The sequence below is a fragment of the Tubulanus polymorphus genome, chromosome 1 (genome assembly GCF_964204645.1).
Source record: "Tubulanus polymorphus chromosome 1, tnTubPoly1.2, whole genome shotgun sequence".
NCBI classification, from domain to species: Eukaryota; Metazoa; Nemertea; class Palaeonemertea; order Tubulaniformes; family Tubulanidae; genus Tubulanus; species Tubulanus polymorphus.
Genome location: NC_134025.1, coordinates 2,179,545 through 2,196,802, shown reverse-complemented (window position 1 = coordinate 2,196,802; position 17,258 = coordinate 2,179,545). Strand labels below are relative to the sequence as shown.

Sequence of the window (17,258 nt, the reverse complement as noted above, 5' to 3'; positions counted from 1 at the left end):
ACGACATTTTTACCTCAACATAACGCAATAGCGGATGGTCCTCCGTCGGGCGGTTTGTGGTGGGTGGACGAGCGTTCCAGTGTTTATATGTAATATGTATAAACAGATCATGTTTGTGGCAGATCATATTCTTGTCTTAATTTATTGATCACGGGGGTACGATATCAGGGGATCGGAGTAGCGACCAAAATTTAAGTTCTGTTTTTTTTGTGGTCGTATCGAGGCACCTGATTTTCAAATTTTTTTGGGGAAGGGGAAGGACCAAATCCTCATTCGTAGATCGACTCGCAACTTGGTGCTCGACGTGTTCCGGTTTGGTTTGCATCATCCACAGTTCAGGATAATTCGCCGTATTTGGAAATCACTGAAACGCAAAATCGCAGAAATCGCATTGATGCATTCATGTCCTCTCGTTAAGATTCAAGTTGAAAATTTCATCAGCAGAATCAAACGTTCCTGTTTGACTCCTTATTTGGCGTATCGCAAGCATGGCTCGTAACTTTACAGCCCCGATTTGATTTCGAACATTCTCATTTCAGCGATGGACGTATAAACTAGATTATACGTCCACGTTTAACTAAGGCAATCGAGTCTTACTGATTATGTTATCTATTGTATCTTGAAGTTAAACATGTGAAAAATATGGATTAATTATGTGGAAAACCCTAGGATATTGGTAAGGGCATGAAAAAATGTGAAAATTCCACCTAAGTTCTTCAATCTAACCTCTGACCGTATAAGCTGCACCATCTATAGGCGTTCAGCGTCGAACATTCTACTGTATTTTCCTCGGAATGAGAAACCTTTTAAAAGAACTTCCACTCAACGTCGATTTGAAACTCCTCGATAGAAAATGAAAAATTCCGATTCTTTTACAGATTTCACAAAAACGAATTTTTCAATGCTCTCTCTATGTTTTATTCAGGTATACAGATGTATGTGTATTACCCATCGCTACGAGACACTTTACATGGAGACAGTTGTAACCGCCTAATTGTGTCATAATGATTATATTAAGTATTTTTTTAAAGTTTTTTTTATTTATTTTGCATTCTACAATTTCTACATGTTCCAAATTCTTTGTCCGATAAGCAGAGTGGTTCGTCATTTAGGTTATTCATGGTCTTCCTGCTGGTCCTGGTCCTTGGCCTTGTCCTGGCCCTTGTCCTGAATTTGGTCCTGGCCCTTGTCCCGAATTTGGTCCTGGCCCTTGTCCCGAATTTGGTCCTGGCCCTGACGACCCGCTTCCGGAAGGATTTGGAGCATTAGCCGCTTCACCACCTTAAGGACAACAAATATTGAAAAAATAAACTGGGGCTGTTGGACTTGGTTGGAAATCAGAGGAACATTACAATTATCAGCCTTTTGCGTCATCCATGAAATACAAAACCAAAACATTCATACAAAGAATTCACTTCATGTGTAAGCTCAAACATGCCTGTAAATCTATGAAAACGAATTTTCATCAATAGAATTTAAAGTTGATAACAGACAGACTTTAAACTTACCGCACGATATACAGTCACAATCAGTGATAACGTCTATTGAGTATTCTATCCTACCAATACCAGGGCAGGTGACCCCTCCTTCTGATCTTTGTCCAAGTGAGACAGCTTTACAGCAATCACATTGTTCAGCGCCCAGAATGAGTTTTCCATCCAGTCTAAAGTTTGCCTGGCTGAATGAATCCCCACAGCCGCCACTGCACATAGTGACATTAATTTCGGTATTCAATTCAGGACAATTCAAACTGCGGTAATCATCTGGGACTAAATCTGATAATTTCTTCACTTCGCTCTTAATTTTGCAACTCTTCTGTGGTTTAGCTGTTAATACAAAAATCAAAACTCTTTTAGGCATTTATGTTCATTCCGTGGAAAACGATGTCGATTTAATGTCTCTAGTATGGGATGTAAGCGCAAAGTATGATTAGGAATTAATACATAACGGTACTAACGATTAGGAACACACTTCCAGCAGCCTATTGAACCAGCTATTTTCATCGCCGTTTCGCCCTATGAATTGAAACAAAAATAGGTATATTCATAAATTCAAGTTTCAAAACTAAAACTTTATAATTTTATGAATTGACAGATTATACTCACGCCCGTACAAACTGGAGGATCGTTGGTACTTTCAACCCATTCAGCTTCTCCAAACTTACAGAATGATTTATTGCATGGATTCATAGGATCAGTTTCCAAAAGTTCACCATGTTCCTGAAATAGAGCGTTCGTATTAGAATACAAGTAAGTGGTTTAAAATAGATAGTTGGAAATTTAGAATTTACCCGTGGGACGCCATTGACTAAACATTGGGAGCATTCGTTAAACGGAATGCATTTGCCAGTAACTGGATCGCGGGCGTATCCTGATTTACACTTGCAGGCTGCCGTACAGTTATTCACAGTGGACTCGTCATTACACTCGGGATCACATTTATTAGATGAATCGTATTCCTCGTTCTCGGGACATGCTGAAAAGATATAGAGATGGTTTTCTGTACGTTGGCATCAGATACGAAAAACGAATGTACAGCTCTTACGAAACAATGTTCTCATCTCCGGTTGAATACATTGTTCTAGGCACTTTTAGTACCGTGGTACATAATTTACACAAAGGCACGCTAATTTTTCCATCAAATCTTAGAAAATCATCTAGTAATAGAAAAAATCTACAGTAAAATCTGAAGCGCATTTTAGAACAAGGCATCTCGATGGGTGTAAGACTTCAAACTGAGGAATTAAGAATCATTTCCATAGTTCTTTAGCTCGACTGCGCAACGTATACAGTCAACCCCGATATACTACCCTCCAATTTACCGCCAGGTTTTCTCAATGTACATCTCGATACAAATACAAAGTAAACACCCCCGATATACCATCATACTCTGTATACCGCCAAAATCGTTCTGCACCGATGTGGGCGGTATATCGGGGGTTGACTGTATTATACTAATCTCACCACAGTCTAAGTTTTCTGGTACATGCATGATTATATGCACCCTTTATTAATATTGGCGAGTACGAGGTTTTCAACCGATCCACATAAGGTTACACTAGTAATTTGTAATCACAGACTAGCAAGGCCTTTTATCCGTTACGTTGTTTTCATCAATTAACCGTAATCGTATGAAATGAGTAACGAATATAAATCGATTTTGGACATGTGAGAGATAATAGGCTTCAGGTAATACTAACGACAAGGTCCAGCATTACAGCTTTCTGTCTTCGTTCGCAGATTATCACATTCTAATCCATCGTATTCCTTCTCGCGTTCAACAGTTCTGACGAATGTCTGCGTTCCTTCTCCACATGTTACAGAACAGTCGCCCTCAGGTCTCCAGTCAGTCAACTTGCAGTCAACTGAAATAAATCAAGATAGCGTTATTCATATTTTATACAATCATAGAAATGTGAAATGAACGAATCGTCTATAATTTTGCCAACAAATTATAGAAATGCCCGAGGATCTGTCACCGAAATGTCGTCACATATTTTGATGATATTATGGGTGTCAGGTTATCCATGGATATCAATCAAATCATTATGGTAAGTATTATCAGCACAAACAAAGCGCAAACGTACCATTACAATCTTCATTGGTGCATTCCCATTTAGCGCTGAGACAGGTACTGCAATATTCAAATAAATTATGTATTTCATTTGTCAATGACTTTGAAAATCACGAGAATCCATATCATATCCATGTATTAGATAATTCTTACCAATTATTGCATTTCACTTTGACAACTTCTCCCGGAAGCAATTCATCAACGTTATTTGGCCTAGCAAGATCTTCGAATACCTCTGGGTCCCATTTGCATTTACATTCAGTTCTATCTACGCATTTTCCATCCTGTTCGACTTTATCTCCATCACATTTGCATCCTGCCACGCAGACCGCTGGATTTATACACTCGTCATTTCTGCCAAGATCCTCACAGGTCTGGTCACAAACGTTGGCACATTCATGCCATGTCTTTTCGTCCGTGCAGGTTTCTGTAAATCAAATAACAATCTTACAGAAAATCGCGATCAAACATATTGTATTGTGCGATGAAAAGTAGTATTACCCATCTCTCAATCAGCGGGGAAGATGTTATAAACCATTGAATACACTCTGACTTATACATACCATTACATTCGACGTTACATGGATCTCTTTCTGTCAGTGGTGGGCATACTCCTCCGTTCGCATTAGCCACAATCTTACGCCTGGATCTTGAACGGCTACCAACGCCGCATGTGCTGTCACATGCGGTCCACTGTTCCCACTCACCGACCACGCAATCTGTCGGACAGGCATTGCGTGTGCATACGTTGGTTTCATTATTATGTCCAGGGCAGGTGTTACCACCATCGGCAGGAGCTGGGCAGTCGCATGTCCTGTTCCTTACCGTACTACCGGTATCACACGTGACACTACACTGTGACCATGGTGACCAAGAGCACCATTCTCCATCAGCTGAAAAATGAAGACAGTTGTTATCGGCATCATTTTGGTTTTATAGTACTTTCTTATATATATATAAAGCACTTCGTTTAATAAAAGTTCTGTGTTTTCAAATCCACGGAGTTACGTTACTAAAAGATTTGACTAACCCAGCACATATATACATATTGGCAACCAAGAAAAATACATTTTCAACTTACTGGGGCAGTTAACATCCTTGTTACAATCTTCAATCTCCGTACCATTACCAGGGCACGACTTGCCATCGCATTGTGGAGTAGGTTCGGTGCAAGTTCGTGATCGCTTTTTCACACCACCAACGCATGTAGAAGAACAGCCAGACCAACTCGTCCAATCACTCCATTGTCCATCAACTAAAAATGAAGCCAAATGTCATTAAATCTTTCTGATAAACACCTCGCAGAATAGTTCACGATGTACATAACTACAAGATGTATCATAATCGATGTTACGAAAAACGAGTCCCAAGTCGAATAATCGCAATGGATGTATAGGATTAAATAAACGCAATCAGTACATTGGGTAATTTCATTTGGATAAGTATCACTAATAAAAGATTATCAAACAACATGAATTGTGGTATGTGGAATTCTTTATTACATGTATTTAGATCTTCGATATATAGGCCCGATCGAATAACTTGATATTCCCATTGTAAATATATTTTGTAAGCATTTTGAGTATAGATAATCTTCATTTTACTGAACATTGTGTGATTTTGGTAGGTTTTGACTAAAAAGCAATTACCTGTTGAATTCTCTCGTTTTCGACATTCTTCGCCATCTGGATTGCATTCACTAAACAGAAATTGTATAATGCAAAATTGTAATCAATACATCAGATCAAGATTTGACATAGAATTATTAAGATAGAAAAATCATAAAAACCCAGTTTTATCGTCAAATATAAAATGAATTAGGTATCTTATGCGCGTAAGGTTATTCATGCAAATTAGAGTGTTATACCAGCCATAAGTGTAATTGATTCTTTCTTACCAGACTTCACAAAGAGTGGAGGACACGACTTCTCCTTTCTGGACTTCATTTCCATTTGCATCGACACATGTCGGTGGACAATCTCCCGCTGTGCAAGTTTGGTTTTGTTTGTCGGGTCCAATGCATTGTGCGCCATTGCCTTGAGGTGCTTGATCTTGTGTTCGATCTCTCTCTTGGTAACCTACGCCGCAAGTTACTGAACACATAGACCATTGATTCCAATTTGACCACTTACAATCAACATCACATGCCACATCCTTGCACTCAAGTTTGCCAGTCTTGCACTCACTATGGGAATTATCAAAAATAGAGGTTATAGTTTATAATATTCAGCCCTGCAATTGCATTTATCAAGTAACTGTCCAGATATCAGCGACAAAGAAACTCACCACTCCTTACAAGGATCGCTTGTGTCAATTTGACCCGATGATATTTCGTTGCCTGTCACTGGATCATAGCATGGACATTCCTCCTTCTTTACGCATATATCCCCTTGTAAGACCTCTCCTGGAGGACATCTACAGCCTGGGATACATGCCTCATTTTGCACACAAGACGTTAGATTTCCAGCAATATCTTTACAAGTCAGGTCACATTTATTCGAGCATTCATCCCAGACCTTCCCATCCGTACAGTTAACTGGAAAATGATTGCATGCACGTGATAAGCCTAGTCCAGAAATCATGCATTTACATGACAGTGCTAACACTTTAAAACGAAGCATAAAAATTACCATCTGGACAATTTTCTGGATTGCAGGAAATGACCTGTGAAGAATCGCCTTCGCAATTCTTTCCGCTGTTTGCAGGTGGGGGATTTGTACAGTTCCTGGTACGTTGTGTTGTACCGCCATTACATGTTGTTGAACAAGGTGACCATTCACCCCACGGAGACCAGTTACCATCGGCTTAAATAATTTGAATAATACAAATGTAAAATCTGATTTGTACGTTTGGCTTAAGATGACCCTAATAAAACAATTATGAATATGAAATTAACACAGTTTCTTACTTGGACACTGTTGAATATTACAGATTTCCTCAGTCTTATTATCTCCACTACAAGGTATACCAGTTCCAGTAGCTGGATTGTACGTTCTTTCCTTCGTTTTGATTCCGCCTTCACATGTCTTCGAACATGGGCTCCATTCACTCCATTGGTTCCATGTACAATCGCCTTTGCATTCTTTCTGTGTACAAGTTATCGTTCCATCTTTACACGTGCTACAATAAAATAATTTATTCATATGAACCAATATCAAATTAATCCATCAACTTTGAGTTTGACCCAATGGATTGTGATATACGTTATCTATAGAATTATAAACTTTATTAATTACCAGCTGTTGCAATGTACGTGGAAAATAACTCCACTTTCAATTACTGATCCGGGTCGGACTATCTCATCTCCTCCAGTAAGGCCATCAATTCCATCCTTTTCGATGTAAACCGTCGATAGATGCTCGTCAAGCGCATTAAGAGCTTGTTTCACAGCGTCTTCATCATACACACACGGACATTTGGTCGTTTCACAAACGGTGATGTCTTCATCATCACCTGGACAAATAGCACCACCGTTTTTAGGTGGCGGATTGTTGCAGTAACTGAAATATATAACGGGCAAACTATAAGTACTGAATTCGAATACCTATCAGTGCAGTTCATTACATAGTTCATTGAGAGGCGTGTTTCAATATTTCCATCTATGATTATAGTTTACCGGTATCTTTTGATTGATCCTAATCCACACGAAGCTGAACAGCTACCCCATGGGGTCCATGGAGACCAGTTTCCATCTTCAGAGCAATTCAAAGGTGCGCAGCTGGTCTTTCCCTTTTGGCACGTACTGAAATAGAATACGATAAGAAAGTTAATAAGTACATTACATATCAGATACATTGAAATCGACCATAAAATGATTATGAATCCAACAGCGACTCAAACATTAACAACTTCAAAGTTCATATCACACAAAGAAAAAATAATATGATTATATATGACCCAATAAAACCCCTGGTATACCATAATAAAACTTACCAATTGTAACAGTCATGTATGATGTACTGGCCTGGGGAGAGGGATGAAGGAAGTGTTGTTATTCCTCCTGGTCCTGATGGTGTAGCACCTCCCGGTCCTGATGGTGTAGCTCCTCCTGGTCCTGATGGTGTAGCACCTCCTGGTCCTGATGGTGTAGCTCCTCCCGGTCCTGATGGTGTAGCTCCTCCCGGTCCTGATGGTGTAGCTCCTCCTGGTCCTGATGGTGTAGCTCCTCCTGGTCCTGATGGTGTAGCTCCTCCCGGTCCTGAAGGTGTAGCTCCTCCCGGTCCCGATGGTGTAGCACCTCCCGGTCCAGATGGTGTAGCTCCTCCAGGTCCCGATGGTGTAGCTCCTCCTGGTCCCGATGGTGTAGCACCTCCTGGTCCCGATGGTGTAGCACCTCCCGGTCCAGATGGTGTAGCTCCTCCAGGTCCCGATGGTGTAGCTCCTCCTGGTCCCGATGGTGTAGCACCTCCTGGTCCCGATGGTGTAGCACCTCCGGGTCCTGATGGCGTAGCACCTCCTGGTCCTGATGGCGTAGCACCTCCTGGTCCTGATGGTGTAGCTCCTCCTGGTCCTGATGGTGTAGCACCTCCTGGTCCTGATGGCGTAGCACCTCCCGGTCCTGATGGTGTAGCTCCGCCTGGTCCTGATGGTGTAGCACCTCCTGGACCAGATGGTGTAGCACCTCCTGGTCCTGATGGCGTAGCACCTCCTGGTCCTGATGGCGTAGCTCCTCCTGGTCCTGATGGCGTAGCTCCTCCTGGTCCTGATGGTGTAGCTCCTCCTGGTCCTGATGGTGTAGCTCCTCCTGGTCCTGATGGCGTAGCACCTCCTGGTCCTGATGGCGTAGCACCTCCCGGTCCTGATGGTGTAGCTCCTCCCGGTCCTGATGGTGTAGCTCCTCCTGGTCCTGATGGTGTAGCTCCTCCTGGTCCTGATGGTGTAGCTCCTCCTGGTCCTGATGGTGTAGCTCCTCCTGGTCCTGATGGTGTAGCTCCTCCTGGTCCTGATGGTGTAGCACCTCCTGGACCAGATGGCGTAGCTCCTCCTGGACCAGATGGCGTAGCACCTCCTGGTCCTGATGGCGTAGCACCTCCTGGTCCTGATGGCGTAGCTCCTCCTGGTCCTGAAGGTGTAGCTCCTCCTGGTCCTGATGGTGTAGCTCCTCCTGGTCCTGATGGTGTAGCTCCTCCTGGTCCTGATGGTGTAGCTCCTCCAGGTCCTGATGGTGTAGCTCCTCCAGGTCCTGATGGTGTAGCTCCTCCTGGTCCTGATGGTGTAGCTCCTCCAGGTCCTGATGGTGTAGCTCCTCCTGGTCCTGATGGTGTAGCTCCTCCAGGTCCTGATGGTGTAGCTCCTCCTGGTCCTGATGGTGTAGCTCCTCCTGGTCCTGATGGCGTAGCACCTCCTGGTCCTGATGGCGTAGCACCTCCTGGTCCTGATGGCGTAGCTCCTCCTGGTCCTGATGGCGTAGCTCCTCCAGGTCCTGATGGCGTAGCTCCTCCTGGACCAGATGGCGTAGCTCCTCCTGGTCCTGATGGCGTAGCTCCTCCAGGTCCTGATGGCGTAGCTCCTCCTGGTCCTGATGGTGTAGCTCCTCCTGGTCCTGATGGTGTAGCTCCTCCTGGTCCTGATGGCGTAGCTCCTCCTGGTCCTGATGGTGTAGCTCCTCCTGGTCCTGATGGCGTAGCACCTCCTGGTCCTGATGGCGTAGCACCTCCTGGACCAGATGGCGTAGCTCCTCCTGGTCCAGATGGTGTAGCACCTCCTGGTCCTGATGGTGTAGCTCCTCCAGGTCCTGATGGTGTAGCACCTCCTGGTCCTGATGGTGTAGCTCCTCCAGGTCCTGATGGTGTAGCTCCTCCAGGTCCTGATGGTGTAGCTCCTCCTGGTCCTGATGGTGTAGCACCTCCTGGCCCAGATGGTGTAGGTCCTCCTGGTCCTGATGGTGAAGCTCCTCCAGGTCCAGATGGTGTAGCTCCTCCTGGTCCTGATGGTGTAGCTCCTCCAGGTCCTGATGGTGTAGCTCCTCCTGGTCCTGATGGTGTAGCTCCTCCAGGTCCTGATGGTGTAGCTCCTCCTGGTCCTGATGGTGTAGCTCCTCCAGGTCCTGATGGTGTAGCACCTCCTGGTCCTGATGGTGTAGCTCCTCCTGGTCCTGATGGTGTAGCTCCTCCTGGTCCTGATGGTGTAGCTCCTCCTGGTCCTGATGGTGTAGCTCCTCCCGGTCCAGATGGTGTAGGTCCTCCTGGTCCTGATGGTGTAGCTCCTCCTGGTCCTGATGGTGTAGCTCCTCCTGGTCCTGATGGTGTAGGACCTCCTGGTCCAGATGGTGTAGGTCCTCCTGGTCCTGATGGTGTAGCTCCTCCTGGTCCTGATGGTGTAGCACCTCCTGGTCCTGATGGTGTAGCACCTCCTGGTCCAGATGGTGTAGGTCCTCCTGGTCCTGATGGTGTAGCTCCTCCTGGTCCTGATGGTGTAGCACCTCCTGGTCCTGATGGTGTAGCTCCTCCTGGTCCTGATGGTGTAGCTCCTCCTGGTCCTGATGGTGTAGCTCCTCCTGGTCCTGATGGTGTAGCTCCTCCCGGTCCTGATGGTGTAGGTCCTCCTGGTCCTGATGGTGTAGGTCCTCCCGGTCCTGATGGTGTAGCTCCTCCCGGTCCTGATGGTGTAGGTCCTCCTGGTCCTGATGGTGTAGCTCCTCCTGGTCCAGATGGTGTAGGTCCTCCTGGTCCTGATGGTGTAGCTCCTCCTGGTCCAGATGGTGTAGCTCCTCCTGGTCCTGATGGTGTAGCACCTCCTGGTCCTGATGGTGTAGCACCTCCTGGTCCTGATGGTGTAGCTCCTCCTGGTCCAGATGGTGTAGCACCTCCTGGTCCTGATGGTGTAGCACCTCCTGGTCCTGATGGTGTAGCTCCTCCTGGGCCTGATGGTGTAGCTCCTCCTGGTCCTGATGGTGTAGCACCTCCTGGTCCAGATGGTGTAGGTCCTCCTGGTCCTGATGGTGTAGCTCCGCCTGGTCCTGATGGTGTAGCACCTCCTGGTCCTGACGGTGTAGCTCCTCCCGGACCTGATGGTGTAGCACCTCCCGGTCCTGATGGTGTAGCACCTCCTGGACCTGATGGTGTAGCACCTCCTGGTCCTGATGGTGTAGCTCCACCTGGTCCTGATGGTGTAGCACCTCCTGGACCTGATGGTGTAGCTCCTCCTGGTCCAGATGGTGTAGCACCTCCTGGTCCTGATGGTGTAGCTCCTCCTGGTCCAGATGGTGTAGCACCTCCCGGACCAGATGGTGTAGCACCTCCTGGTCCTGATGGTGTAGCACCTCCAGGTCCTGATGGTGTAGCTCCGCCTGGTCCTGATGGTGTAGCACCTCCTGGACCTGATGGTGTAGCCCCGCCTGGTCCTGATGGTGTAGCTCCGCCTGGTCCTGATGGTGTAGCACCTCCTGGTCCAGATGGTGTAGCTCCTCCAGGTCCTGATGGTGTAGCTCCTCCTGGTCCAGATGGTGTAGCACCTCCTGGTCCTGATGGTGTAGCTCCGCCTGGTCCTGATGGTGTAGCTCCTCCTGGTCCTGATGGTGTAGCTCCTCCTGGTCCTGATGGTGTAGCTCCTCCTGGTCCTGATGGTGTAGCTCCTCCTGGTCCTGATGGTGTAGCTCCTCCTGGTCCTGATGGTGTAGCTCCTCCTGGTCCTGATGGTGTAGCTCCTCCTGGTCCTGATGGTGTAGCTCCGCCTGGTCCTGATGGTGTAGCTCCGCCTGGTCCTGATGGTGTAGCTCCTCCTGGTCCAGATGGTGTAGCACCTCCTGGTCCTGATGGTGTAGCTCCTCCTGGTCCAGATGGTGTAGCACCTCCAGGTCCTGATGGTGTAGCTCCTCCTGGTCCTGATGGTGTAGCTCCTCCTGGTCCTGATGGTGTAGCTCCTCCTGGTCCTGATGGTGTAGCTCCACCTGGTCCTGATGGTGTAGCTCCTCCTGGTCCTGATGGTGTAGCACCTCCTGGTCCTGATGGTGTAGCTCCTCCTGGTCCTGATGGTGTAGCTCCTCCTGGTCCTGATGGTGTAGCTCCTCCTGGTCCAGATGGTGTAGCACCTCCAGGTCCTGATGGTGTAGCTCCTCCTGGTCCTGATGGTGTAGCACCTCCTGGACCAGATGGTGTAGCACCTCCTGGTCCTGATGGTGTAGCTCCTCCTGGTCCTGATGGTGTAGCTCCTCCAGGTCCTGATGGTGTAGCACCTCCCGGTCCTGATGGTGTAGCTCCTCCTGGTCCTGATGGTGTAGCACCTCCTGGTCCTGATGGTGTAGCTCCTCCCGGTCCTGATGGTGTAGCTCCTCCCGGTCCTGATGGTGTAGCACCTCCCGGTCCTGATGGTGTAGCTCCTCCCGGTCCTGATGGTGTAGCACCTCCTGGTCCTGATGGTGTAGCTCCTCCTGGTCCTGATGGTGTAGCTCCTCCTGGTCCTGATGGTGTAGCTCCTCCTGGTCCAGATGGTGTAGCACCTCCAGGTCCTGATGGTGTAGCACCTCCTGGTCCTGATGGTGTAGCACCTCCCGGTCCTGATGGTGTAGCACCTCCCGGTCCTGATGGTGTAGCTCCTCCCGGTCCTGATGGTGTAGCTCCTCCTGGTCCTGATGGTGTAGCTCCTCCAGGTCCTGATGGTGTAGCACCTCCTGGTCCTGATGGTGTAGCTCCTCCTGGTCCAGATGGGGTAGCTCCTCCTGGTCCTGATGGTGTAGCACCTCCTGGTCCTGATGGTGTAGCACCTCCAGGTCCTGATGGTGTAGCTCCTCCTGGTCCTGATGGTGTAGCACCTCCTGGTCCTGATGGTGTAGCTCCTCCTGGTCCTGATGGTGTAGCTCCTCCTGGTCCTGATGGTGTAGCTCCTCCAGGTCCTGATGGTGTAGCTCCTCCTGGTCCTGATGGTGTAGCTCCTCCCGGTCCTGATGGTGTAGCTCCTCCCGGTCCTGATGGTGTAGCTCCTCCCGGTCCTGATGGTGTAGCTCCTCCTGGTCCTGATGGTGTAGCACCTCCTGGTCCTGATGGTGTAGCTCCTCCTGGTCCAGATGGGGTAGCTCCTCCTGGTCCTGATGGTGTAGCACCTCCTGGTCCTGATGGTGTAGCTCCTCCTGGTCCTGATGGTGTAGCTCCTCCTGGTCCAGATGGGGTAGCTCCTCCTGGTCCTGATGGACTCAGTGTTGAAAGTAGAGTTGTTATTCTCTGTTGCCTTGTCGAAAATTGGCTCATATCAAATGGACACGGACATTCGTTTTCATCAATACAATTTCCATCTTGTAGTAGTTCCCCTGCTGGACATTTACAGCCAGGTGTACACGCTTCACTTTGTATGCAATTTTCTTTGGATTTCTGCTCACATGTTATTGGACATTCATTCGAACAGTTAGTAAGAACCTGGCCAGGTGGACAAGCTGAAGATTCAAACGAAAAATTTCAACTTAAAACCTGTTCCGCATTAGTAATAATACATTCTATTATGCAACTCGTACGAGTTACGGTTTACTGTACATTAGAGGCTGGAATGAAAATGGTTTAAAGCTAAGGTTGTCTTACTTTCGTTACATGGAGGTAGACCGCATGATTTTTCTTCTTCTAATGTATCATCACAATCCTTTCCGCCATGCTCACTTCTCTGTGTCATGTTTCTATATCTTGTGCTTTGCTCGTCTCCACACGTTTCTGAACATTGTGTCCATCGACTCCATGGAGTGAGTTGACAGTCGACTGAAATAGATATTGAGTGTTACTTAATAGTATGTTTTTCTTTGCTACGAATCCAGGCCTCAATGTAGTATACATACCTGGACATGGATCACCATTGCATGGTCGTTCATCCTCGGTTGGCTTATTGCATAGTTGTCCAGATTTCAGTCCAAGATCATTTTGACACGTTCTTGTCCTTTTGCGAATTCCACCTTGACAACTTTTTGAGCATGTCGACCATTCACCCCATTCTTCACATGCCTCTGTACACGAAGGTTGACCATCTACACACAAACTGTACAAACAAGAAAATATAGAAATGGAATTAAAGATACGTCCGCGTTTCGTTTAACACATAAATGTGCCAAGCATATATCCACGCACCACTTAACACAACCATCATTAGTAGGCAACTCGTCATTGGGTTGGTATTCTACACCGCCAAACTCACATGGACAAGAAGGAACACATTTACCATTACTATCTCTATAAGTTCCACTTCGACAAACACAGCCTGGTGTACAACTAGAAATAAATAAAAATCAAAAAATGAAGAATCTGATGAACCATTAGTTTAGTCAGCGGGAATGTATTGTAAACGGATAGTATTCCAATATTCCCCAAGAACCGGTCGGTCGAGTGAGGATTGCAAGGAAAACGTTTGCCGACCATCTATTCTCAGCCCTCGAAAAATGTGGATTTTCGATGAATCTTCAAGATGCTATAAATGACTTTTACGAACCTTGTAATGTTAATTCCAGCTTTCTGCTTCCTTAGATCAGCACACGTTCGTGGTTGAGGATTAGTACAAGAATCGAACTCTTCGGTATCCTCACATATTTCTAGAAGACGCATAATTTTCAAAGATTGTTCCTGAATACTAAACAACTATCTAAATAGACTATACCGTACTTACTACTAGTAGTTTGGCATCGATCTTCATCGTCACATGACCCCTGGCACTCACATGTTCCACTGCATATCTTAACGTTAGAACATAAAAGGATAATTTATTCCGGGCGAAGATATCAATAAAAACCAATTGAAGAGCAATCTTAAAAATTCTTTTGATAATTCCAATATTCTCTCTCAATATCAGTTAATAACTATTCAAAACACACATCATTTGATTACTACCATTCAGAAAAACTCCTATGTATAAATCAATCACAGGATTGATGGTAAGAAGGTACGGAAATGCTAGTGTATTCTAATCTAAGATGAAACGTACCTTGTTTGGATCGATGCATGATCCATCCTTGCAAACGTATTGATTCGCAGGGCATAATGTAGTAGTAGCGATACCTTCAGTCGTTCCAGCTAGAGAGATATTTTTCTTGGTCAATGTTTATATTATCGGGTTTCGTTTTTTTAGGATCAACTGCGTTGATCCTTATAGAATTGTTCTGAGAGTAACTATCTGTTAACTCTGGGTGGTCAAATTGTAACCACTGGATATACACAGCTGATATTTTGTTATAAGGAGGGAAATAGGTGTTGGAATTGATATGGAAAGTTTCGTCCATCAGCTCTAAGCCGTTATGAAGAAATGGGAGAAAATGTACAAAATTTCAATATGTTTTCCCCATTCTACTAATCGATGCTTGACCTTGTTTCTTGATAATGGCATCACCGGGAAAATCTTTAAAAATCCAAGTTCACTGTTGGATGGTAAAGGGAATTTCCAGTTTCATCTTAATAGGTTATTGCAAATCCCGGAACAAATCGATTTTTGTGTTCAAAAGTAAAATGTTCTCAGTTAATACCGCCAGACCCATTATCCTTCATCATTTATCAAATAAGTCTTAACTCGTATATTTACTCGGTGTAGTTCTTGGCGTAGGAATCGGCGTAGTAACTCCTGGGGTAGCTGCTGGAGTAACTGCGGGTGTGGCTCCTGGTGTGGCACCTGGTGTGGCTCCTGGTGTAGCTCCTGGTGTAGCTCCCGGTGTTGCTCCTGGTGTGGCTCCAGGTGTAGCTCCTGGTGTAGCTCCCGGTGTAGCTCCTGGTGTGGCTCCTGGTGTAGCTCCTGGTGTGGCTCCCGTTGTGGCTCCTGGTGTAGCTCCTGGTGTAGCTCCTGGTGTCGTTGATGGACCTACTCCTGGTGTGGCTCCTGGTGTAGCTCCTGTCGTTGATGGACCTGTAACATTTTGTAGAAGTTGTTTCTTAATGACGAGTAATGAGGTGCTTACACGATGTATTCTATTTTTAGTGCATTTCCCAATGGCTATACTCACAATTTTTCTCATCTTCACCGTTTTTGCAGTATGGTGTACCGTCACAAAGCATGTTTTGTGGAACACATTTGACCATTATATGACCCATTGTGCAGTCAATCTGTCCATCAGTTGGCGATGGACAAGTTGTTTCTAAAGAACATTTGAAATAAGGCTATGTTATTTATCAATCGATAAATGCTCAATGTGACTTGGAAATTATTTTACTTCGAGACTTGCTCGAATATTTTCTTGGAGAAAGCAAATTGATGATACATACTGCATTCAACTTCATCTTCACAAGTAGAACCGCAGTCGCAAGTACCTTCACAGACTTTACTGTTAGGAATGCATTCACCGGTGCTATTACACGTGAATTCTGTGCACGGTGGAATTGCTAAAAATGAAAGCATATATATGATTGTTCTAGAATAAAAATCCTTGCGATTAATTATTTGTAGGTCTCGTGAACAATATCATAATATCCTTACTCGATGGACAATCGTTCTCATCACTTCTATCTTGACATTCATAGTGATCGTTACATAGCGTGGCGCAGTTTCCTTCCGTACACTTAATCTGACCGTCTTTGCAAGTATCCTTCAATCAATATCATTTCATTAAGCATAGTGCATATTTTTTGATTGGCGCATTTTATCATGAACACTTAAAGTATGATGGAAAATACCTCAGTCGTAGTCTCCGGTGGAAGCGTTGTGAATGGAGTTGGCTCGAGACAAGCTATTACCAAGACGTTTGTCAAATACGGAACGGGATATTTGATTTTACTATGCACTACGATCCTCGCAAACGAACCCGGAACACCGGCTGCTCCGTAAGACACTCCAATAATTGCCCATTGTGCAGTAAATGGTGCCGAAATAGCCTAGAGAAATATAGTTATATTTAAGTAAAAAAGAATGTAAATTTTTTCGACGATTCAAAAGATTGAAAACATGTTTGAAAAACTTACAACGCCAAAATCATTTTCCCAATCCGCGCCATTTTGAGATGTCTGAATCAAGAGACCACGGGTGTTTATTACCGTAACCATCGCGGCTATAATTGAAACCTTATTTGGATCTTTGGCTTTAACTGCTTCAAACTGGATGTACGAACGATTCTGGTTATAATTTTTACTCCAATCGTCATTCGTAAACGAGAACAATTGCAATGCTATCGTGCCAAACAGGAAATTGAATTGTTTATTAGGAGAGAGATTATTACTGGACCACGTGATGTCCCACATTAATCTGTTACGCGCCGTTAGATATTGTACATACGGACAGGTTTCTGAAAAAATGAGATAAATGAGACTTAAAAATCAGTGAATAAAATGAGATCAACGTTAAAGAATATTGACTGGCAATATTTCCATACTAATGATAGAGGGGTAAAATCAATAGTAAAAACGCTATCTTCAATTTCGACCAATTATTTCTAAAAGCAATGAAAGAGAAATAACATTTACCGGGTGGTGTTGTGGAAACAGGTGTAGCTCCTGGTGTAGCTCCCGGTGTGGCTCCTGGTGTGGCACCCGGTGTGGCTCCTGGTGTAGCACCTGGCGTGGCTCCTGGTGTAGCTCCTGGTGTCGTTGATGGACCTACTCCTGGTGTGGCTCCCGGAGTAGCTCCTGGTGTAGCTCCCGGTGTGGCTCCCGGAGTAGCTCCTGGTGTGGCTCCCGGAGTCACTCCTGGTGTAGCTCCCGGTGTGGCACCCGGTGTAGCTCCTGGTGTGGCTCCTGGTGTTGCTCCCGGTGTGGCACCAGGTGTTGCTCCCGGTGTAGCTCCTGGTGTGGCTCCCGGTGTAGCTC

The 17,258-nt window shown here is 45.7% G+C and overlaps 1 protein-coding gene across 1 annotated transcript; it reads right to left on the bottom strand.

Moving 5' to 3' along the window:
• Nucleotides 1-905: 905 nt before the first annotated feature.
• On the bottom strand, nucleotides 906-16,694 carry LOC141915342 (uncharacterized). Its single transcript, XM_074806836.1, has 31 exons — nucleotides 16,419-16,694; nucleotides 16,134-16,331; nucleotides 15,937-16,045; nucleotides 15,726-15,842; nucleotides 15,467-15,598; nucleotides 15,052-15,369; nucleotides 14,461-14,549; nucleotides 14,146-14,212; nucleotides 13,972-14,071; nucleotides 13,614-13,754; nucleotides 13,328-13,524; nucleotides 13,080-13,250; nucleotides 12,141-12,937; nucleotides 7,507-8,627; nucleotides 7,190-7,315; nucleotides 6,810-7,073; nucleotides 6,482-6,693; nucleotides 6,204-6,377; nucleotides 5,860-6,109; nucleotides 5,471-5,758; nucleotides 5,223-5,272; nucleotides 4,655-4,828; nucleotides 4,137-4,466; nucleotides 3,727-4,000; nucleotides 3,587-3,633; nucleotides 3,200-3,364; nucleotides 2,291-2,475; nucleotides 2,106-2,219; nucleotides 1,958-2,015; nucleotides 1,509-1,826; nucleotides 906-1,281 (listed from the first exon to the last, which is right to left on the bottom strand). The coding sequence occupies exons 1-31, from the start codon at nucleotides 16,692-16,694 to the stop codon at nucleotides 1,118-1,120; spliced, it is 7,026 nt and encodes a 2,341-aa protein (XP_074662937.1). The 3' UTR covers nucleotides 906-1,117.
• Between the last annotated feature and the right edge of the window lie 564 nt (nucleotides 16,695-17,258).

Bases quoted from the DNA above. Each gene is read 5' to 3' on its own strand.
- LOC141915342 (XM_074806836.1), bottom strand. From the start codon at position 16,694: ATGTGGGACATCACGTGGTCCAGTAATAATCTCTCTCCTAATAAACAA. The intron at 13,251-13,327 runs GTATGTATACTA...TATCTATTTCAG, and splicing joins CAATGGTGATCCATGTCCAG to TCGACTGTCAACTCACTCCA. The intron at 3,365-3,586 runs GTACGTTTGCGC...GATTTATTTCAG, and splicing joins CACCAATGAAGATTGTAATG to TTGACTGCAAGTTGACTGAC.